This window comes from Lithobates pipiens, unplaced genomic scaffold (genome assembly GCF_037356315.1).
Source record: "Lithobates pipiens isolate NorthernLeopardFrog02 unplaced genomic scaffold, aLitPip1_a1.2 Scaffold_1, whole genome shotgun sequence".
Taxonomy (NCBI): Eukaryota; Metazoa; Chordata; class Amphibia; order Anura; family Ranidae; genus Lithobates; species Lithobates pipiens.
Genome location: NW_027507685.1, coordinates 28,790,635 through 28,815,406, shown reverse-complemented (window position 1 = coordinate 28,815,406; position 24,772 = coordinate 28,790,635). Strand labels below are relative to the sequence as shown.

Sequence of the window (24,772 nt, the reverse complement as noted above, 5' to 3'; positions counted from 1 at the left end):
AGGACGTTATTCCACTGCATAGCTTGGTACAAAGCTGGTAGAGACATCCCCAAAAGACTTGCAGCTGTAATTGCAGAGAATGGTGGTTTTACAAAGTATTGACTCAGGACGTCTGAATACAAATGCATACCAAACCTTTCAAATATTTATTTGTAAGCCCTTGTACACACGGTCGGACATTCTGACAAACAAATCCGTTTGGTTTTGTCCGACGGATTTTGTCCGATGGATTTTGTCCAAAACTGTTGCATACACACGGTCGGACAAAGTTGTCGGAAAATCCAATTATTCAGAACGTGGTGACGTTATTTCCTTACGACGGGGCTAAGTCCAGGCTAGTAGCCAATAGCTTTGGTCTAGGAATTCGATCTGAGCATGCGTGGCACTTTGTCCGATCGTAATTCTCTACAAATACTTTTTCAAGGCACTTTAGGTACAAAGGTTGTCTGGGTTTCTGTACATTTTTCTGTATTACTTCCAGTTTTACTTGAAATAAATGGTGGCACATATATATTACGGTAAATTAAATGTTGACCTATAGTGAAAAATGTATATTAAGCCCACTGCCCTTCTAGTAGTTACCTAATTGATGGTCATTGCATATTCAGGCTGTAGCATGTATAAGAGCAGTGTGTTCAGTATATATTTGCTCAGGTTTTAGCAAGCATCCAGCATCCCCCCATAAACTGATCATGGTTTATCATGGCTGCTAAACCCTGACACCGTGGTCAGTTTACTTGCCTCTGTCACCCGCAGCCCCGCTCTGTCCTTCTCTGTCCCCCTCTCCACCCTCCCTACCTGGCTGCTCTGTGTCCATGCCTGCCCCCCACACTGCTGAAATTACAGTTAGTTTCACACTATCCTCTCTGTTTAATAATGGAAGCTGCCCCAGTGTCTGTTTTCTTATTAAAAAAATGCAGCTATATACCTGATTTCAGAGCACAACTCGGCACTCACGTGACCGGTCACCTCTCTCCTCCTCTCCTCCCCCCTCCTGACTGATATTAGCGGGGGATTCTCAACCCTGCCCACTGCAGCTGTCAGGTTTAAGAGAGGAGAGAGGCAGCTGGTCACATGAGCGCAGAGAGACGCTCCAAAATCAGGTATATAGCTGCATTGTTTTTTTTTTAAAGCACAGACACTAGGCAGATTACATTATTAAATAGAGAGGATGGTGTGAACTCAAGACAGTGGCTTAACAACCATTTTAAGTGACAGACAACACTTACATGATGATCTGTGTTTAACCTCCTGAGAAAGATATTTAAGGAAAAAGTAGGCCGTGGTGTTAAAATGGAATTCCAGTCTAAAACTATTTATTCTTAAAACTGCTCCCACCTACCTGCTAATACTTATATTAAATACCCTGTAAAAAGAAAATCCATATACTTACCTATTCTCAGGGTGCTCCAGTCTTGTCAGATAACCAGCTCCCAGTGGCTGTCTTCAGGGGAGAAGAGGGGCAGCCAACAACCGACGCCTCTTACTAAGCCTATGGGCGATGTCACCGCCCAGGCATTCTATCAATTGTCAGCTCTCTCCCCTGAAGCCACCACTGGGGGACTTAGAATAGGTAAGTATAAGCATCTTCCTTCTATTGCGTAGTTCTTATAAATGTTAGAAGTAGGGATGAGCTGAACACCCTCCCCCCCCCCGGTTCGGTTTGCACCAGAACTTGCGAACAGGCAAAAAATTTGGCAGAACACACGAACACTGTTATAGTCTATGGGGCACAAACATGAAAAATCAAAAGTGCTCATTTTAAAGGCTTATATGCAAGTTATTGTCATAAAAAGTGATTGTGACCCTGTCCCCCTGACGCCACGGGGAAGCCACGGGCAGCCCACGTGGTGTCAGAGGGAGGCGGGGCTACCCATTTTTTCTTTTTCGACATTGGGTGGCATGAATTTACATCGCAGGACATTTTTATTTTTTTATTTTTTAATAAAGGACTTGTCCCAAGCCTGCCTGTCTTTTGTTACCATTTTTGACACTTTGTTTGTGAAATGGTAGAGGTACAATGTACACCATTACCATTTCACATAGGGGGGGCTGGGATCTGCGGGTCCCCTTGTTAAAGGGGACTTCCAGATTCTGATAAGCCCCCTGCCCGCATACCCCCACAATCACTGGGAAAGGGTTGTGGGGACGAGGCCCTTGTCCCCATCAATATGGGGACAAGGTGCTTTGGGGTCAGACCCCAAAGCACCCTCCCCATGTTGAGGGCATGTGGCCTGGTGTAGTTCAGGAGGGGGGTGCTCTCTCGATTCCTCCTCTTTTCCTGTGGCCTGCCAGGTTGCGTTCTCGCATAAGGGTCTGCTATTAGATTTTAGGGGGATCCCCACACAATTTCTTTAAAATTTTGGTTCAGGGTTCCCCTTAATATTCATACCAGACCCGAAGGGCCTGGTAATGAATGGGGGGGGACCCATGCTCTTTTTTCAATGATTTTTATCTATATTGCTGAGACCCGACAATTAATTACAGCCACGATCAGTTTTAAATTACAATTTTTCCTTTAGAATTACCAATTTGCTGTGGTACTGTTCTAAACAGGGAAACATGCGCCACTTTACAGGCATACTATAGACACCCCCGGGCACAATATTTAAAAGAATATTTCTTTTCTATTGTTTCAATTTAAGCATTAATAAAATCACTACTCCCGAAAAAATGCTAACTTTAAAAAATAAAATTGCACTGATACGTGTCCCCTGGGGCAGGACCCAGGTCCCCAAACACTTTTTATGACATTAACTTTCATAGAAGCTTTTAAAATGAGCACTTTTGATTTTTCATGTTAGTGTCCCATAGACTTTAACGGTGTTCCGGCGGCTTTCGAATTTGCAGCGAACACCGCATATTGTTTGCTGTTCGGCAAACAGGCGAACACCCAGTGTTCAAGTCAAACGTAAGTCGGGCTCCTCTTTAGTTAAAAGGATGGGAGCAGTTTTAAGCTTAGTTCTACCCTGGAATTCCACTGCAACCACTTTATGCTAGGTCAATGTATAAAAGTGGCTGGGTAGATGCTCTCTAGCTCTGATTGGATGTACCCATGTGTCATCCCAGAACTGTGCCTTGCGCAATCAGCTGATTACCAATCATAGTGCCCTGGTACCATGTGATCCCAGTTACAGTAGCAGGAAAGGCTGTCATTCGTGATGCATTGCTTACAACTGTGTGGTGTAGTGTGCTGCAGGTGTCACTTTATATGAGGGCACCAGCCACTCCTGGTGTGTAATATGAAATAATTTCTGATTGTCATTTTGACAGCAGTAATTGCATGTAAGAGTGAAGGGGGCAGTGACCAGGGGAGGGGGGTTCAGGAGGTGTAGCACAAATTTAGAACTGTGTTCTAGAGATTTTGTTAAAGTTTTTTTCAGGACTTATCACGTAGCCCTTGTACACACGGTCCGAAATTCCGACCACAAAATCAGTCAGATTTTTTCTGACGGATTTTGTCCGACAAAAGTCGGACAAAGTTGCCGGAAAATCCGATTGTTCGGAACGTGATGAGGTTCATTCGTTCCGACGGGACTACGTTCAGCCTAGTAGCCAATAGCTTTGCTCTCGTACTTTGATCTGAGCATGCGTGGCACTTTGTCCGATCGGAATTCTCTACAAACGATCGGAAAAAGTCAGATTGGATTTTGTTGTTGGAAAATTTGAGATCCTGCACTCAAATTTTTTCAGTCGGAATTTCCGATGGAAAAAGTCCGATAGAGCCCACACACGATCGGATTTTCCGAAAATATAATCCGATTGGACCGTTTCCGTCTGAATTTCCGGCCGTGTGTACAAGGGCTTACAGCTTACAAAAGTGTTGAAATCAATTTTCCATGCAAAATATTTCCTTATGCATCCCCTATAAATTTATTAGCAGATTTAGCTTGCGAAAGAAATACAGTATGCCTATAGCTATGGTATTGAGATGTAGTTTGAATGGAATTAACCTATGTAAAAAACCTGTGTACAAGGAGACTTCGAAAAGTTTCTACACTTTTATATATTTAATAGAGTTTAAAAAAGTGTGGAAACATTTTGAAGAACCCTCGTATGTTAGATACTATGCACTTCACCTATTTTATATACTCTGTTCTTTATTATTTGTATGCAGCACAGTCTTTCAGGTATCTGCAATATAAAATCACCTAAAAGGCTCATCTAGTATTTAGAATGACACATATAATTAGAACCTGTAAGATAACTGACGTTATAATTGCAGCATTCCAACTGACACAGAAAAAAATAAATAGTAAATGTTGAAATGCAAGGTAACTAGTTCAAGGGGGATTAAACGCCAAATACATTAATCCTCAAACATCTTTAGGGTAGAATTAAATGCACAAAAATCAATATGATTGTTGTAGCTCTGATAAGTGGTTAGTCCCAATTACTTCAAATGCCAGCTTATATTAGCAAACACTCATTATAAGTGTTTGTAAATGTGCATAGCGCATGGTGTCATTACAAGTGTAAAGAGTTTGAAAGCTTATGTGGATAGCGAACACCCATGTGCATGCATCTAATATTTATTGCTTTGCCTGGTATATACCGTATATACTCGAGTATAAGCCGAGATTTTCAGCCTCTTTTTTGAGGCTGAAAGTGCCCCCCTCGGCTTATACTCGAGTCATCGCTGTCTGCCTGCTCGATCAGCGTATCGAGCAGACAGACAGCGGCCATTCTAACATTCAAACGCCGCGCCTCCGCCTCCGCCTTCGCCTGTGATAGGCGGAACACTGAATTTCCCAGCAGCCTGTGTTCCGCCTATCACGGACATCGTCTCATCCTCGTACTACGGACGAGGATGAGACGATGTCCGTGATAGGCGGAACACAGGCTGCTGGGAAATTGAGTGTTCCGCCTATCACGGACATCCGATAGGCGGAACACTCAATTTCCCAGCAGTCAGTGGGAAATTGAGTGTTCCGCCTATCACCGACGGAGGCGCGGCTTTTGAATCCTAGAATGGCCGCCGACGAAGAGCTGAAGGACGGAGGCTCGGCTCGGCTCGGGACGGGACGGGCCGGGCTGGGACGGGCCGGGCCGGGACGGGACGCAGGCTGGACGGGACGCAGGCTGGACGGGACGCAGGCTGGACGGGACGCAGGCTGGACGGACACAGGCTGGACGGACACAGGCAGGCTGGACACAGGTAGGCTGCACGGACACACACACACACACACACACACACACACACACACACACACACACACACACATGCATGGACACACACACACACACACGGATGCATGGACACACACACACACACACACACACACACGGATGCATGGACACACACACACACACACGGATGCATGGACACACACACACACACACACACACACACACACACACGGATGGATGGACACACACACAGGGATGGATGGACCCACAGGGATGGACGGACACACAGGGATGGACAGGCATGTCTCACCCTCGGCTTATACACGAGTCAATAATTTTTTCCAGTTTTTTGGGGGTAAATTGGGGGCCTCGGCTTATATTCGGGTCGGCCTATACTCGAGTATATACGGTATGTGCTTATCAGGGGTATAACTATGTGTTGGACAAAAAAAGGCTAAATTAAAAAAAAAACATGCAATACATCCTTGCAATACATGCACCTTACCCTTTAAAGCATGGGTCTTCAAACTATGGCCCTCCAGTTGTTCAGGAACTACAATTCCCATGATACCTAGTCATGTTTGTGAATGTCAGAGTTTTACAATGCCTCATGGGATGTGTAGTTTTGCAACAGCTGGAGGGCTGTAGTTTGAGGATCCCTGCTTTAAAGACTGCAAGTACAGAAAATACTTGTTTATTTGTCTAAAATGCATTCTTTTTTTGTGAACCGAGTGGCGTCAAACCCTGTCCCGTGTCTTTTGCTAAACTTCCCAACTTCATACACTCTAAGATCTCTACAACATAAAGGCTAATCATTCTGTAGTCCAGGACAAGAATTACGAGGGTTAAATAGACAATTTAGGGTAATAAAATAATTTTGAAAAGAACACAGGGCAACCCTGAGTTTCAGAGGCATAACTAGAACCCTCAGGGCCTCCGGTGCAAGAAACCATGAACCTCCCTACAGGAGGGGAGGCTATGTGACAGGAGGGGGACTTGTGACAAGAGGGGGGAAGTATGACGGGGCAGTGTAACAGCAGGGGGGAAATGTGACAACAGGGGGGAGTGTGACAGTGGGGGGGAGTATGATGGAAACAGGGTCAGTGTGACAGCAGGGCAGTAGTGTGACAGTGCAGACGGCAGTATGACAGGAGGGGGCACTGTGACAGGAGGGGGCAGAGAATGCATTTGTGCACTTGGCCAGGAAGCAAGATTTACCCGGCAGCAGCAACCTGGAGTTGTGGAAGTTAGAGTCAGGGGGTGGAGCTGAGAGGCAGACTGATGACTCGGGCAACAGGCTGGATAGGAAGGGCACCATGGCTTATAGTAGAACTAAACACCTCCAGTATCCCCCTGACTCCTGCAGCCACTGAAAGCCCACTTCTTCTCCCCTCCCTCCCACAGGCATTTAGCAGCTTCAAAAGCCAGGGAGATGATGGAGGAGCTCTGTTCTTCTATAAGCCATGCTGCCCCTCCTATCCAGGGGAAGACCTAATAAAATCGTAAATCGGGTCTCTCAAATGGCACTCTTATTTTGAATCAGCAGCTAGCGTTGCACATGTTTCATAAACCATGCAAAGATCATCGAATATTCTAAAGTACGCTAAGTTACAAACAATATTCCAAATAAAGTGCTTCCGTGCAGGATATGATAAAACGTCCATATGGTGAGAAAAAAAGCAATCAATAAAATCCTAAAAACAATATAATAATAACTAAAAAATCCTTATTACAATAATATGTATATGTTTAATATATATATATTTATATAAGTTCAAAAGTGCTCCAATGTAATCCATGCGATTCAGTGGTTGCTGTGATATCAATCCAATATTAAGGTGCTGCGTGTGTACTCAGGTGTTCCCCCCAGGTAATGTCCACTCACCTTAGAGCGTGTGACCTTGCTGATTAGGCTTGGTCAATGCACACATTGGAACCTGTAAATGGTTCAGTGGTAAATACGGATTCTTGTGGTAGCCTCACTCTGTGCTTCAGTATGGTAATGGAGTCCCCTTTTGTGCCTCAGTAATATAAATAGAAAAATAAGGACTCTAGATTTGACATTTAAAACATGGGATGCACTGTACTGACAATTTTTTTTTTATATAATTCACCATTAATTGCACTCACTGGAATGAATTTCTTTGGCACAGGGAAGGATACTCCTTTTGGTGTAAAAATGGGGAATGCACAAATAAATTAATACTATTACTATACAGGGGAAGATAAGAACACTATCAGAACTAAAGGAAATATACAGGTGGAAAATAAGCGTGTGGGAATACATTCAATGAAAGCTCTTGGTAAATACACTACCTCAACCAATTAGAGATGTAAAGAACTTAAATCCTCTGGAAAAACTCTGTGGTATACAAACTATATTGAAAAATTGTATATCTAAAGTATATGGAATACTGACAGATTTAGAAGGACAAGAGATGCCCCCCTATATAGGGAAATGGGAAAAAGAAATAGGTATGAAATTAAAAAATTAAAAGAGGTATTGGCAAGAAATCCTGGAATATATAGAAGCGATAACTGGAGAAAAGCTAATCAACAGCTTGCAGACATGTGTATTCTATGATTCAAAAGCTTTAAATAAGCAACACAGAAAAACATTAACTCCAATACTGTTGAACACTGCAAAAGGACTAATTCCAAAGAAGTGGTTAAGCATAGATAAACCTGATATAAGGGAATGGTTCAAGCGAATAGAATATTACAATAAGATGGAATACTTAAGTAGTAGAGAAAAAGAACAACCAGAAAAATACAACAGTATTTGGAGAAGATGGAGAATTTTTAAGACTTTAGAGAAATATTTAGAAAAGATGATGGATGGAGGGAGGCAAGGCCTGAGTAGAAAAAGAGCCGAGAACAAACCAAATGGGGTGGGGAAAGGGAGAGGAGTGAGGGAGGGAGAAAAGTGGCAGAGAAGAAGGGCAAATATGAGCAAGGAAACACACAGAAACTTAGATATTGGGGGACAGGTTAGTAATTAAGATTTTAATATTAAAGCCTTGAAAAACTTTACTGTTTTGTTTTTTTAAAGCACAAAACAGTTTTATTTTTTTCACAAAAAAAACACGTTTGAATTTTTTTTTAAAGAAGTTTGAAAAAAATTGTTGCGCAAATACCGTGTGAGATAAAAAGTTGTAATGACCGCCATTGTATTCTTTAGGGTCTTTGCTAAAAAAAAATATAACATTTAGGGTTCTATATAATTTTCTAGCAAAAAAATTATGATTTTTACATGTAGGAAAGAAATGTCAGAATTGGCCTGGGTGGCAAGTGGTTAAAGACTTTTCTAGCAGATGATTACACAGAATAACAATAATGATCCTGCCCTCAGCTAACACGCTGCAATACTAAACAGGTTAGGGTAGTCATTACCCTATGGAGTTCTGCTGGTACATGTACTGACAAACTTAGGCATCTAGTCCATTTACTGACGGTTAGTTTTACAATCTTCTTCTGCCTTAAAGTGGTAGTGAACTCTGTTTGGACATTTGTACCTACAGGTAAGCTTATAATAAAGCTTACCTGTAGGTACAGTGAATGTCTCCTAAACTTGCAGTGTTTAGGAGATATTCACACTGGGTGCAGAGGGTGACATCACCGTCACATGTGCTCTGAAGAGAAGGCATACCCTCTGTGCCATAATCCGTGACTCCCATGCGCAGGTGCAGGAGTGATGTCATTGCAGCTTGGCCATTTAAGTGGAAGGAAGACCGGGTGAAGGCAGAAGCCCTGTCAGCAGGGACATGGCACGCCACTTGAGAGCTTCATTTTTAGGTAACTTTTTATAATATGTTAGTATGCAATGGACAGTTTACTACTTTAATACAGATACATTTGCAAGTTGGTCTATCAGGTGGCAAATTTTAATTAATATCACAACTGCATGTGTATCTGTTTTTATAAATTCTAACAGGTATTCATTTATTACAAATTGTTTTCCTAATTTTCTTCCTGCCTGGACCATATTTCATTTTGCTGCTGTGTCCTCTATCAGACCTTAAGTAAACTAGGGGGAAAAAATGGTTACTTAAAGTATACATAAACCACCAAATTTGACTGTTTTACATATGTGATATAAATATAGGATCCTTGTTTTCAAGGAAGTTCTATTTTTATCATTCCATAAAACATTCTCTAAAAAGTATTTGATGTTATTCAAGGGCTTCCATACAAATATTAATATTAGGAATATGAATGTTTTTGTTGGTTAGCATTGACTTCTGCTACTCTCCAAAGAAGCCCATTTTTATCCAGTGTATTCCTGATTATGGAGTCATGAACACTGACCTTCCAGCCTGAAGCACTTTGATTTTCAATTTTTTTTATTGGCTCCCCTATGACTTTCTGGATACATAGCATTGCATTTTCACTTATACAATATCTTTTTTACAAGCCTAAAGTTATGGTTTCTTTTTAACTATAACCTCTTCCAGTGTATTCGCAAGTTTGCATTCCAAATGGCATATTCATGACTGTGGCAACTTGGAGTAATGCCATTTAATAACCGGATGCAACAGATTATTATTATGTCTTGTAAAACATGATCTTGACAAATATGATTTTCAGTGAAATACATCATATGCATGCTTTATATGGTTTGCTACAGTGTATTTATCAGAGAAGGCTGTCTCTTCCTATAATCTTTTAATGCTGCTAAAATGACACTTCTGACAATGTTCCAGACAATTTATAGCAAGTTGTAGCGATTAAAATTTAAGAAAGTGTTAGCAGCTGTTTCTTTCATTCAAATATTGAAATATGGGAGATTTACATGTAAGCAGTGCAGCCATAAAATATTTAATGTAAAGTGTTGGTGAGGCTTTTTGTACATCAAACATTAAGAGGCTCTTTATATATCAGTCACAAAGTACATGGCATGAGTATCATACACTTTTGGTGTTTATTTCCTATTTCTGTCACTTGATTTAAATTCAGTTCTACATTCCAATAAACCTGAATATTTTATATGGCCTGCAGAGTTTTGTTTAGTTGATTTAAGATGGTTCTTCTTTCTTTACTGATTTAAAATGTGGTATATAGACTAAATAGATGCGGTAAGTTTTTATGACGACAGCTTAACATTTTTTTTAAAACAACTAAACATGAGATAAATATATGTACTAATAAAACAGGATTGTACAAAAGTCATATGGCTATGTGGAGCCATTAACCGATACTAGAAGGGCTTTTATGGAGGGGATAATCTATTGACCAAGTAAACAAAAGTATCCGAACACACTCTGCCAAATCTTATTAAAATCCATTGAAAAGAAGGCCAACTTTTGTGTTGGCTTAGTCACCCCACCACCACCACATAACTGCACTTGGGCTTTCTGTTTGGATGCTCAGGCACAAGCATGGATGCTCAGGCACAAGCACTAGCTTGAGGAAGGTAAGATTGGCATACTCACTTTTTTCATAGCTGGAAACTGTGATTTGCAGGGTTGCTTTGAAAGTATTCTGTGGGAGATTAAGTGACAAATGAAAGGTATGCAAAGATAGGCACCTTGTAGTAATCTCACAGACCTTATATTGTGGTTACCTTTTACATTACAGATTCACTTTAATGCTAACTTAAGTTGCTTTTCAGGTATTCCAAGCCTGTTAAAGCGGAGGTCCACCCTAAAGTGGACCTTCCGCTCATTGTATTCCTCCCCCCCCTCCGGCGCCACAATTGGCACCTTTCAGGGGGGAGGGGGGTGCAGGTATCTGTACAGTACAGGTATCTGCACCCACTTCCGGGATAGCTCTCTGCGGAAAGGGGCGTAGATTACGCCCCTTTCCGAAAGTCCCCCGCTGCCTGCTGGGAAACACACAGATCCCAGAGGCAGCGAGTCCATCCTTATTGCGCAGCGCGATTTGCGCATGCGCAGTAGGGAACCGGGAAATGAAGCCGAAAGGCTCCACTTCCTGATTCCCATACCCAAGATGGCGGCGGCAGCACCCGAGAGACGATAGAGAGATCGGCTTCGGGTGCCGACATCGCGGGCGTGCTGGACAGGTAAGTGTCACTATTTTAAAAGTCAGCAGCTGCAGTATTTGTAGCTGCTGGCTTTTAAAAAAAAAAAAAACGCGGACTCCCGGCGGACTCCCGCTTTAATATCTGGAATTATTCTACAATGTGATTTTAAAAATGACTCCACCAAAACCATTTCTATGCCCATACATGTCTATCTTGTGTTAGAATGTTAAATATAATGTCTAAAACAAAAAAATAAGAGACTTTTTAGGCCTCATCCAAGTATATATAGAAAAGGGTAGGTGTCAGCTGAAAAAGAATGTCTCCAGCTGCCTAGGAATGCGGACTATAGAGGCACAGCAGAGGAAAAAGCAAAAGTTAAAATAATATATAATCTTTATTGTATAATAATAAAAATATTTATACAATTAATTTTTTATTTTTTTATTATTGTACAATAAAGTTTATATTTTATCTTAGCGTTTTGCTATCTCTGTGCTGTGCCATGATAGTGTGCATTCCTAGGCAACTGGAGATATTCTTCTCCAGCTGACACCTACCTTTTTCTTTAACCACTTCCCGACCAGCGCACGCTGATGTATGCCAGCAGAATGGCACGGGCAGGCATATTGGCGTATCGGTACGTCCAATCTTTGATGCCGCCCTGCCGCTGGCAGCGCCCTCGCGTGCTGGACGGGACCCCTGTGAGTCCGGTCGCAGGTCCCGCGATCGTCTCACGGGGCGGCTGAACGAGGAAATGCCATTGTAAACAGCATTTCCCCATTCTGCCTAGCAACTAGTGACGCTGATCTCTGCTCCATGTGATTGGAGCAGAGATCAGTGTTCACTAAATTAAAGCCCAGCCCCCCTACACTGCCCCCTAGTGGTTAACTCCTTCACTGCCAGTGTCATTTACACAGGAATCAATGCATTTAAATAGCAGTGATTGCTGTATAAATGACAATGGTCCCAAAAATGTGTCAAAAATGTCCAATGTGTCCGCCATAATGCCGCAGTCACAATAAAAATCGCTAATCACCGCCATTACTAGTAAAAAAAAAATATTAATAAAAATGCCATAAAACTATCCCCTATTTTGTAAACGCTATAACTTTTGCGCAACCCAATCAATAATCGTTTATTGCTAATTTTTTTACCAAAAATATGTAGAAGAATATGTATCGGCCTAAACTTAGGGAAAAAAAGTTTTTTTTATATATTTTTGGGGATATTTATTATAACAAAAAGTAAAAAATAATGCGTTTTTTTCAAAATTGTCACTCTATTTTTGTTTATAGCGCAAAAAATAAAAACCGCAGGGGTGATCAAATACCACCAAAAGAAAGATCTATTTGTGGGAAAAAAAGGGCGTAAATTTTGTTTGGGAGCCACGTCGCACGACCGCGCAATTGTCAGTTAAAGCGACGCAGTGCCGAATCGCAAAAAGTGGTCTGGTCTTTGACCAGCAAAATGGTCCAGGGCTGAAGTGGTTAAATATAAGATGTTGTACTAATCACAAAGCAAAAGAAGCATTAACGTGATTGTAAAGTCTCATTTTTTTTTCTATAAAAATAACAAACATTTCATACTTACATGCTCTGTGCAGTGGTTTTGCACAGAGCAGCCCAGATTCTCCTTCTCTCGGGTCCCTCTTCAGTGCTCCTGGCCCCTCCCTCCTGTCGAGTGCCCCCACAGCAAACAGAATACTTTGAGGGCACCTGAGACACAGCTCCATATATCCATTCAGACACAGAGCCACGGTTCGGCCCCCTCTCTCTCATTATTGGCTAAATGTGTCTCAGCCAATGAGAAGGAAGAGTCCCGGATAGCCGAGGCACTCATGGACATTGCTGGATTGAGAAAGGGCTCAGGTAGGTATTAGCGTCTGCTGCATAGCATGTATTAAGATAAAAAAAACCTTCTGCCTTTACAACTACTTTAAGTATAAGTGAAAGTGATTCTGCATTGCTTTACTTTGTGCTTTTGTTCCATATACACATTTACTATTTGATTTTGCATTAACCACAAAGACCTGTTAGTTCTTCAGGTATTAATATAAAGTTTGTTTGCTCCCCCAGTGGCCTTCCCCTGCCAGCAGTTCATAATTCAAACTTGGTGAATTCCAGTGGAGCCTCTGGAAGTTCCAGTGAGTCGGAGACAAGCTCTGAGTCAGATTCTGACAGCGAGAGCAGTTCTAGTGACAGTGAATGTAATGAAGAAAATCGTAATGTAACCCCAGAGGTAAAAACAACAGTGGAACAGTTTATGGTTATGTGACTCTTGTGTATGTCTCATCTATATTTTGAAAAAGTAATCTTATACTATACATATTTTATGATGAATATCTTTATCATAGCTTTCAGCACTGACTGTCACCTTTCTAGGATTTACAAATACATTACAGCTGACATGACCTTATAATTAATGGTCCATGTCTATTGTGTTACTTCCTATTTGGTGTAAGTTTGCACCATACAAATAGTGATTATAATACTTCACAGTACAGTCACTGATGTGTATTTTACAAAGAGCTACTCTTCAGCTATTATTATAATGCTATAAAGGAAATATAATGAGTGGATAACATATTAACAATACAGTCATTTGCAAAGTTTTGACACCCCTGGTGAAATTACATGTTGTGTTGGCTTTCTAAGTGAAAAGAAGGTAATGCTGCCTTTCCAGGAAATACATTTCACATAACACATTTCTACTAATCTTAATACATGATTGATTTTTGTTTTCTAAAATTAACTAAATGAAAATAATAAAAAAAGGGGCATTGCAAAAGTTAATTAATTTTTACTCTTTCGTAACCCCAACACACATGGATCTTTGCAGAAGTCACAACATCCAAACATTTCTTGTAACCAACTAACAGTCTTTATATTCTTATTTAAGGAATTTTCCTGCCTACAGGTCTTCAATATCTTATGGTAATGAATTCTGTAATTTAACGGTAATTGTGTGTTACAATTTGCAGAGATACTGTTTGGTTATGTTTTTATTCCTACAGAGGTTGTGGTGATGTGGACCAATACTTAAATGTTAACATAAAGATGTGTCTGTAGGCTTGCCTAGATGAAAGAGTAATAGAAGGGCTCAAATACCTACCTAAACATTTTCTATTGCTGATCACATCTGGTAAGCCTAGGCAGTCTGTCACATGGTATCTGTTAAAGGGGATGATCACAGTCGAGATTGGCTGATGTTAACCTTTTGCAGAGATCATATGACCAAGGACAATATCTGTCTTGAAAAGGAGGAATCCTAGAGCAGTGATTGTCTCAAGGTAAGAAATCCAGGCCTTCTAATATTCTTTGTGCCCATGCCAGGTTTACTATAAGGCCAATTTCTCATAGGTTTAATCTGTGCATCAGACATATATAGCTCAGACTAGACTGTCTGTGTATTCAAGACCAGTAATCATAAAATGCTGATACACTTACTACAGATAGAGTTAATGGGATATGTCTTTGCTTTCTCATTAAAGGCTTGTTCACACCACAACATGTGTTATTATATTGCACAAAAACACACTGAATATAGGTGCATTGCCATTCATTTTCAAATGCACACTGAGGCACATCTACAGTGTACTGCAATGCATCTGTGATTTATAGCACTACGACATGCAAATGCAAATGTTATGTGTGTTGTGGTACGCTGTATTTGAAATATGGTGCATGATGTATTTTTTCTGCATTGAGGTACAAAGACAGCCCATCCAAAATGAATGGGCTCCCTAACACGGCACAAAAAAGACTGCATCTCAGTGCACCACATTATGGTTTGAATTGACCCTTAAAGTGGTCCTAAAGGCTATTTTTATTTATTTGTTTAATAAAAAAAGTTTTTTACTTACCTGTTTTGTGCAATGATATTGCATAGAGTGGTCCCTTACCTTATATTTTGTGGTCCCGGTGCTGCCCACTCCTTTTTTTCTGAGTGCCCCCATAGCAAGCCGTATGCTATGGGGGGAAACCATGTAGGCATGCCTCCAAGCCGCGCTGTGTACGTTCATATACACATATAGCACCTTTTGGCCTTGCCCCCCACTCCCTCCTCACAGGAGTTATCTGACACCTTCCTGCTCTCTGTTTTGTGAGAGCAGAATGGCAGACCAGCACTTCTGCAGATGGACACAGTGCGGGGTTAAGAGAAGACTCAATTAAATGTAATGTGGGGGAGTAGTGAGACTTTTTTTCCTTAAGTTAAACAATTATTTCACTTTAGAATCACTTTAGAGGGGTCCTAAGAGTCCACCTCCTCCCCTGCTTCTTTTCCCCCTCCCATTCCAATTTTTTTGTAAACTTCTGTGACTCTGAGGCTGGGTTCACACTATTGTGAATTGAATGCCGGTTTCCCCGAATCCAATTCGCATAGCAGGAGATTGTGACTGGCTCTCTATGGAGGCAGTTCACACATCTCCGATATGGCTCCAGAGCAAATTACATGGGAGACCTGTTTGGTCTGTGTCAGGTCCAAGTTCAGCCACAAATTTATGCTAAAATCAGACCTGAAATGATGAATGGAGAAACACCGGGCCCCTGCTGTGAGCCACTCCATGCTTCAGTCTGAACCCAGCCTAAAATAAATCACACAAACCCATTAAAGAATAGGTAGAATACTGACCTGTCCAGCTGATTGTGATTTAGATCTTGTACCTCTTTTTTTTTTTTTTTTTTTTACTATGTGAAGAGTTGATTAAATACTCCCTGCATCAAAATCTCTAAATTTTCTTCTGTATAAAGAAGAAAAAGGCAGCAGGATGAGTATGTAGTTACACTTGTGCTCAGCAGCTTCAATATGATCATCTACTATCATGAGGTTGATGTGAGGTTCTCCATCTCTTACTTGGCTACAGCCTGCCAAAATGTGTTGTCATTCCCATTGAATACACATGGTGCCGTGAAGAGCTTAATAAAAAAAAAATTTGGTAGTGTGGATGTAAATGTATGTATAAGAGAATGCACTGTATGTGTAAGAGAATGTAACACAGCCCACCCTAACTACCACCTAAAAGCACTCAAAGGTGCTAATTGCTTAAAGGGTTAGTATCCCTTGAGAGATAATAAATGATAAAGCGAGATTTATTCTTTAGTTTAAAGCCAATTTCCTACAATTTTTGATTAAGCTCTAATTAAAAAGCCTGACAGTTTTGACTTTTATACTTGTAATACCATAATCTTGGCATTTTTGTGTGCTGCAACTGTTCAAAAACAGTGCTAATTATGGTATATACGGTACATAAATTCTACGTTCCAAAAACAGATCTAATTATCTGAATATTTATTTTAACCTTGTTACGTTCTCTTGAAATATATTTATTTATCAAATATACTATAAAAGCAATGGGCACAATTTGCCTTGTATTCAGGAGAGAAATTATATAAAACACACATTATAAAAAATGTATCATTTATTGGGATTATTTAGCATTTTTTGTTTTGTTAGATTTCTCTAGGGCAAAGATGTAAATTAAAATGAATGCATCCAGCATGCTCACTAATTAGCTATTACTATAAATAGACTCTTGTTTCTGTGAAAAGTACCAGTTTAATCTGAAATAAAGTATTTTATGGTACACATTCCCTTGCAACACTAAAATATCATTTTGGTTTTATCCCCAGCCCGAACCACCTTCCACAAACAAATGGCAGCTGGATAAGTGGTTAAATAAAGTCAATCCACACAATAAAACAATAATTAACAACCACAATGATGTGCATTCAGAAAACAATTCTGAGGCTCAGAACAACCAACAGACTGAGGGAGACAGTAAACGAGAACTTAACAATATTATCCCTCAGCCTGAATCTTTGCCCAAAGAGAGGGAGTTGTTGAGTCCTGTAAGAGAAAAAAACAAAACTAGAGTAACCCAAAAACCACAGGAGGCAAAAAGCTTAAAGCAGAAATCACCAGCCCACAATGAACCTACTACACAAAGGGCTGTTGCCAAGAAACAACCAAAAAGGGTTGAAAGAACTTCCAGCAGTGAAGACTACACATGGAACAAACCAAACCCCACCAGCAGCACTCCCAAAGAGAAGGACCTACGAGAAAACCAAGAGCCACCAAAAGCAAGGACAAAAACCACTGTTGCTAAAACAGCACCACGAAAGGAACAAAGGACTAGTACTGGAAGTATATCAGAAAAAAAGAAAGCAAGAGGGGCAAATAAAATTGTTCCTAAATCAAGAGAATTTATTGAAACAGATTCTGCATCTGATTCCAACACTGACCATGATGAAGTCATGCAAGTCAAGGTATCAACGACTGGGCCCATTAATCAAGTCAAACCAAAGGACTGCAGCAGCAACATCCTAAGTGTGAGCAGCTTAACAAGCAATAGCAGCAGCATATCACTAGACCAGACACATAATGATCTGGAGGAACCATTTACACCACTGCCTAATGTTCAGAGTGAACTGCTTTCACCTTTAAGAGAGATTGAAGAGCTTAAGTCATTATGGGTGAAAATAGATCTCAGTCTTTTATCCAGAATACCAGGCCATGAGACATTTGAGAGTGAAGCTTTAAAGAATGAAGTAAGAGACATAGGTTTTAAACATAAGCCTCAAACACCTGCTACAGCACCCGAGAAAAATGCTACAAAATCAAGACGGAAGCACAAGGTAAGTGTATTTGAGAAAGTGGAGCCAATGTGCCGACAGCTTGTTTTAGAATGTATTTAATTTTTACTTATGATATTATTTCCTACATTGTTAACATTATTTAAAAAAAATCAGATGTAAAATATAATGCAAATATAATGCCCATATAAAAAGTATGCATTCCTGAAGCAATAGTATTATTTATACATTAATGGAAGCAACCATCTTAATTCCAGTTAAAATGTAATTTACTGACAAACTTTATTGGTAGCTACCAACTTTAGCTAAAGGGAAATAAATCATACCTGATACCTCAAGACAGAGGACAGGATCTGTGCGAGATAAAGATATTGATTGGGTATTTGTGAAAAAGTAGAAAATCAGTACCTGAACCTTACAAAGACCCTGAACCTGGCTGCTACTTGAGCCTGTAATATCAAAGACATTTTGCAGAATCCGTAGATGGCAGTACTCAAAGGCAGTTCAATCTTTGTAAAAGATTAGTATTTGCATGCTCCTCCAAATAGATTTTGCTATGTAGATATAATGGGGTGCAGGGAGGGGATTTTTTTTCTAGTGGGTTTAAGTCAAGTATAAATAAGATTGTGTTAAAGTAGAACTAAAGACAAAACTTTTTTTTCCATTTTGGATAGAGTAAGGGAGGATTATAATCCCTGACAGATTTTTTTTTTTTGTGCCATCGGTGTCCCACTGGAGAGATTTCCCTTCACTTACTGCCCCATAGCCAAACAGGAATTTTGAGAAAATCCCTGCAAATTAAAGGAATTCCTTGGGGACCCCCTGGTCACCAGATCTAGTGTCCCATGATTAAGATTTTTCCTTTTTTGGGGACAACCCAAAATTTGTGATTGTCTTTACTTTCACTTTCAATGATAATGGTAAACAGGACAAATAGAGAGGGTGAATCTATTTAACAGGGGACACAGACAGCAATACAACCCAACTAATCTCCACTATATCCAAAATTAAAATGGTCTTTAGTTATACTTTAAAAGGAAACATTGCAATATACAGAATGATACTACATTTTTACATTTGTATGTTAGATATACCAGTACATACAGACTTTTATTAAAAATATCAACTTTGTAGTACATGCATATTTGTTTTTTTGTTTATTTATTTTCATATTTTGCATGTGAATAGATTATATTTACCAGTGCTTTAAACTGATTATGTATCTACTGTACATATTATTTACTGGAGTTTGATAAAAAAGAGCAATTCAGGAAAGCAGAATTCTTTTTGGGTTGATATAACGATATTGTGTTCCAAGATTTGTTTACATTTATTCAAAGTTGGAACATGTGCAATATCACATAACTTCCTGCAGCCTTATGTTTCAGTAGGTATAGTGCAGTTCCATTCATTCTTAATGGCACCCCAAACAAACCAGCCAATGCATGTATCCTAAATCATGCCACACATGGTAATTTATTGACATGCACCATAGCATAATGTGGGTAAGAAGAAGAGTTGTGTGTAGGGCAGCCTGTTGAAAGGAATGGACTAACCTAAACGCAATGCACTTAAACATACAAAAATGTATATGCACTGCCACATATGCATATATGGAACCTAAGGGAGAGGGTAAAGCACAGATTTTTAGACAGACCACTCAAGCTTTGTCCAAGGGTGATGTAACAACTTGGGGAGGTGCTCACTGGCATGGCTGTCTAAGTGCTAAACCTATGTAATTGTATTACTAGGCCATAGTGCAGTCAACCTCCTTGATTTTGAAAACAGATAGAAACATGACAATACAGTAGTCCTAGCTGTGGCTTTACTGTATATTACTTATCAGTAATCAATCACTATGAAAGGGTATTATTAAAAGCCTAAGGGTCTTCCCTCTCGTTATATAAGAGTTTAGGCTAACCAGAAAACCTCCAGATTTTTACAGGATGTATCACTATGTCCCCTATAAACAGTGTTATGAAAGGAGTGAAAGATGGAGAGCCTAATGTATCTAAAGCCATTTTTTACATTTTGGAAACAATAGTGATGGGTTAGAACTGTCGTGCTTTTATTGCTCAAAGTGGTATAAAACACATCTACACTAGACTAAACTTGTTCAGACATGGATTGAGTTTTACAACTAAGCTCTCTATATATGCTCCTTTTATAACACTGTTTATAGGGCACATGACATTGCATCCTTTAAAAACCTGAAGGTTTCCTGGCTAGCCCAAACTCTTGTATAATGGCAGAGCAAATCTTGGGCTTTTAATACTACCCTTTGATAGTGACTGATTAAGTAACTAAGTAATAATAGGCTACAGCTAAGGCCTATAATATATACACTCCTTACATAACACTGTTTATATGGCAAATGGTGTTGCATCCTTTAAAAACCTGGAGGATTCTTGGCTAGCCCAAACTCTAATATAATGGCAGAGCAAACCTTAGGATTTTAATACAGCTTTTACAGTCCGGTACAAGCACCCTGTCCAATTTTCTAGATCAGCGCTACAGGGCTATGGGCTGCTTAAGCATCCTGAAGTTTTTTTTATCATTGCACGTCAAAAGGACAAGCCATCATGTATCAGGGGTTCTTAAGGGCCTCCTTACAATGGGCTTAAAATTCCTGTTAGAATACAGTCATGGACAGCAATGAAAACTCATGAACAGGATATAAAAAATAAAGTCTAAAATATCTCCAAACAATATATTTTAAATCTGCAAAATACATAAAAATAAAAAATGGTTAGAGACCCGTGAAGCATTGCACCCATAATCAGCAGCAGAACCCCCCCCCCCCCAAACCCCCAAACACATTAGCTTGTAATTTTGACCTTTTATAATGAAAAAAAAACCTCTTTATTGCCTCTCAATACTTCGCCTGGATCTGGTCTGTTTTATTTTTCTTACCCCTTGGAGTTTGCCAAGGTGGCCCTCAGAAGCATCTTGGTGTCCATGAGCTGCTAACCCAAGCCCTGTGTACATACAAATATGGTTTATACCTTGACTGTGAAATCATTCTACATTTGGAGTCAGTACCTCCTACTTTCGCATCTCACTGGTTTTTATTGCTGTCTGTGTCCTAGTAAAGGAGAACCCTCTATTTATCCTGGTGATCTTTGACACCAGGACTGAGAGTTAGAGAAATTCCAAAGTTTTATACAGTATGTCACCTGTTTTGGAGAGTTCTCTCTTTCACTTGTGTCTACCAGATAGGGAGTGAAGGGAAATCTCCCCAGTGCAAGATAATATAAAGTGACAAGGATTTTAACCATTTCTTTCTGTTCAATGTGAATAATTTACTTCAGAAGTATTTTAGAGAGTACCACATTTTTTCAAAAATTTCATTTTTTTTGACTAATTGCATTTTGTAATAAAAAGTCTTACAATAATCTAGGGCAATAAGGAATTGTTTAGTACCTCCCCTACAACACAGTATCTTACTATAAATTTCATTTTTAATATCATAAATTATTTTTTATGTTCTTGCAATTATATATTTTTAAAATGACTGAGTGTTAATAAGCCCAGCTTGTATTTACACTTGTCAAAAGTATTCTCTAACCAACTATATCAGATTGCTTATAGGGACTGGCAATACAAATACTATATCACTTGAATATGTACAGTGGTGTGAAAAAGTGTTTGCCCCCTTCCTCATTTCCTGTTCCTTTGCATGTTTGTCACACTTAAGTGTTTCGGAACATCAAACCAATTTAAACAATAGTCAAGGACAACACAAGTAAACACAAAATGCAATTTGTAAATGAAGGTGTTTATTATTAAAGGTGAAAAAAAATCCAAACCATCATGGCCCTGTGTGAAAAAGTGATTGCCCCCTAAACCTAATAACTGGTTGGGCCACCCTTAGCAGCAACAACTGCAACCAAGCGTTTGCGATAACGTGCAATGAGGCTTTTACAGCGTCCTGGAGGAATTTTGGCCCACTCATCTTTGCAGAATTGTCCTAATTCAGTTACATTAGAGGGTTTTCAAGCATGAACGGCCTTTTTAAGGTCATACCACAACATCTCAATAGGATTCAGGTCAGGACTTTGGCTAGGCCACTCCAAAGTCTTCATTTTGTTTTTCTTCAGCCATTCGGTGGTGGACTTGCTGGTGTGTTTAGGATCATTGTCCTGCTGCAGAACCCAAGTTCGTTTCAGCTTGAGTACACAAACAGATGGTCGGACATTCTCCTTCAGGATCTCTTGGTAGACAGCAGAATTCATAGTTCCTTTTATCACGGCAAGTCTTCCAGGTCCTGAAGCAGCAAAACAGCCCCAGACCATCACACTACCACCACCATATTTTACTGTTGGTATAATGTTCTTTTTATGAAATGCAGTGTTCCTTCTACGCCAGATATACTTGGACACACACCTTCCAAAGAGTTCCACTTTTGTCTCATCGGTCCACAGAATGTTGTCCCAAAAGTCTTGGGGATCATCAAGATGTGTTGTGGAGAAATTGAGACGAGCTTTGATGTTCTTTTTGCTCAGCAGTGGTTTTCTCCTTGGAACTCTGCCATGCAGGCCATTTTTGCCCAGTCTTTTCCTGATGGTGGAGGCATGAACGCTGACCTTAACTGAGGCAAGTGAGGCCTGCAGTTCCTTGGACGTTGTTGTGGGGTCTTTTGTGACCTCTTGGATGAGTCGTCGCTGCACTCTTGGGGTAATTTTGGGCGGCCGGCCACTCCTGGGAAGGTTCACCACTGTTCCATGTCTTCGCCATTTGTGGATAATGGCTCTCACTGTGGTTCGCTGGATTCCCAAAGCTTTGGAAATGGCTTTATAACCCTTTCCAGACTGATAGATCTTAATTACTTTCTTTCTCAATTGTTCCTGAATTTCTTTGAGTCTCGGCATGATGTGTAGCTTTTAAGGATCTTCTGGTGGACCTTACTGTGTCAAGCAGCTCCTATTTAAGTGATGCCTTGATTGTGAACAGGTGTGGCAATAATCAGGCCTGGGTGTGGCTAGAGAAATTGAACTCAGGTGTGGACAACCACAGTTATAGTATGTTTTAACAAGGGGGGCAATCACTTTTTCACACAGGGCCATGATGGTTTGGATTTTTTTTCACCTTTAATAATAAACACCTTCATTTACAAATTGCATTTTGTGTTTACTTGTGTTGTCCTTGACTATTGTTTAAATTGGTTTGATGTTCCGAAACACTTAAGTGTGACAAACATGCAAAGGAACAGGAAATGAGGAAGGGGGCAAACACTTTTTCACACCACTGTATGTAATCTAAAGAAGGGATTGCCCAACTGTTTATAATGAGAGATGGTTAAAATAACAGAAGATTGGGCAAACCCAATACCTTTTAGACAGAATAAACACGTGACAAATTGTCAATCATCAGAGAAACATGCAAACCATAGGTTTTGATTAGTAATTTTTTGTTTAGAGATTGGAGTTATACTATTCACTTCTGAAAAAGACTTTCACTAATACATAAAAATAAAATAGGGTCTTCTGGCATTGATCTGGATAAGATAAAAAATATTATACCATATGGCCATCAATATGGTCCATGCATGTACCACATGTGTGAGAATTAAACAAGCACGTTATAGTGTAATATGCTTTTGATTAGTTATCACAGAGAGTGAGGTTAACCACTTGCCGATTGCTGCACACAGATGTACGTCATCAGAATGGCACAGCCAGGCAAATGGGCGTACCCATGCATCCCTTTGAATTTGCCGCCTATCATGCCCACCGGTTCCACAAACTCGATGTTTGCCAGCGGCCCACGATTGCGGTGAGGAGAGGCAGAATGGGAAGATGCCTATGTAAGCAAGGCATTTCCCTGTTCTCCCTAGCAACATGACAGAGATCCACTGCTCCCTGTCATTGGGAGCAGTGATCTCTGTCATGTTGTAGTGAGCCCACCCCCCCAGAACAGTTAGACCACCTCCCTAGGACACACTTAACCCCTTGAGCGCCCCTAGTGTTTAACCCCTTCCCTGCCAGTGTCATTTAAACAGTAATCAGTGGTTATTTGTAGCTCTGATCGCTGTATAACTGACAGTGGTCCCAAAATAGTGTCAAAAGTGTCTGCCATAATCCCGATAAAAATCGCAGATCACCATCATTACTAGTAAAAAAATATATATATAATAAAAATGCCAAAAATCTATCCCCTATTTTGTAGATGCAATAACTTTTGCACAAACCAATCAATATACACTTATTGCAATATTTTTTTTTTTTTTACCAATAATATGTAGAAGAATACATATTGGCCTAAACTGTAGAAGAAAACATTTGTTAGGGGATATTTATTATAGCAAAAAGTAAAAATATTGCTATTTTTTCAAAATTGACAGCCTTTCTTTGTTTATAGTGCAAAAAATAAAAACCACAGGGGTGATCAAATATCACCAAAAGAAAGCTCTATTTGTGGGAAAAAGAGGACGTCAATTTTGTTTGGGTACAACGTCGCATGGTCGTGCAATTGTCAGCCAAATCGACACAGTGCCGTATAACAAAAAATGCTCTGGTCAGGAAGGGGATAAAATCTTCCGGGGCTGAAGTGGTTAATGAGTTTGTGAAAAGTGATAATGCATACTATAATCTGTGCACACAGCCAAGTAAGTTCAATGTGTGCTTAACTGACTCAAATGTTAGTGTAGACAGTATTACAGTGTCCCTGAACAGTATCTCCTGTAGATTATATAGATGTTATGTGTTTCATTACATGACTCATAAGGAGCAGAGCTGACCTACATATACAAAGAGAAGGTCAAATCTGTTGGATACTCGTTAAATCCCATTAGTTGAATGGTATACATTCTTCAGCCAGTTCACTGTTATACACTGAAAGAAGATCAACGAAAGTATTGCATTTAAATGTGAAAAGAGTGCAGCGCTAAACATTAAAGCGCATTCGTGCGAATACAGACAAATATCCAAATATACAAATGTGCACATAATCAACAGTATATAAACAATAATACCGTAATTGTGAATAAAGTTTGAAGACACATATGCTAAATTCCATCACATGAGAATAAAGTGCAATTGTGCAAACACAGAGTTCATATAAAGCT

General features: G+C 39.9%; 1 protein-coding gene across 1 annotated transcript in view; it reads left to right on the top strand.

Moving 5' to 3' along the window:
* Positions 1-24,772, top strand: part of AFF2 (ALF transcription elongation factor 2) — a 763,943-nt gene that overhangs the window by 661,377 nt on the left and 77,794 nt on the right. The window contains exons 10-11 of the mRNA XM_077487656.1: positions 13,189-13,351; positions 16,744-17,748. Of these exons, the coding sequence (XP_077343782.1) occupies positions 13,189-13,351; positions 16,744-17,748 (1,168 nt within the window). The remainder of the gene's footprint in view (positions 1-13,188; positions 13,352-16,743; positions 17,749-24,772) is intronic.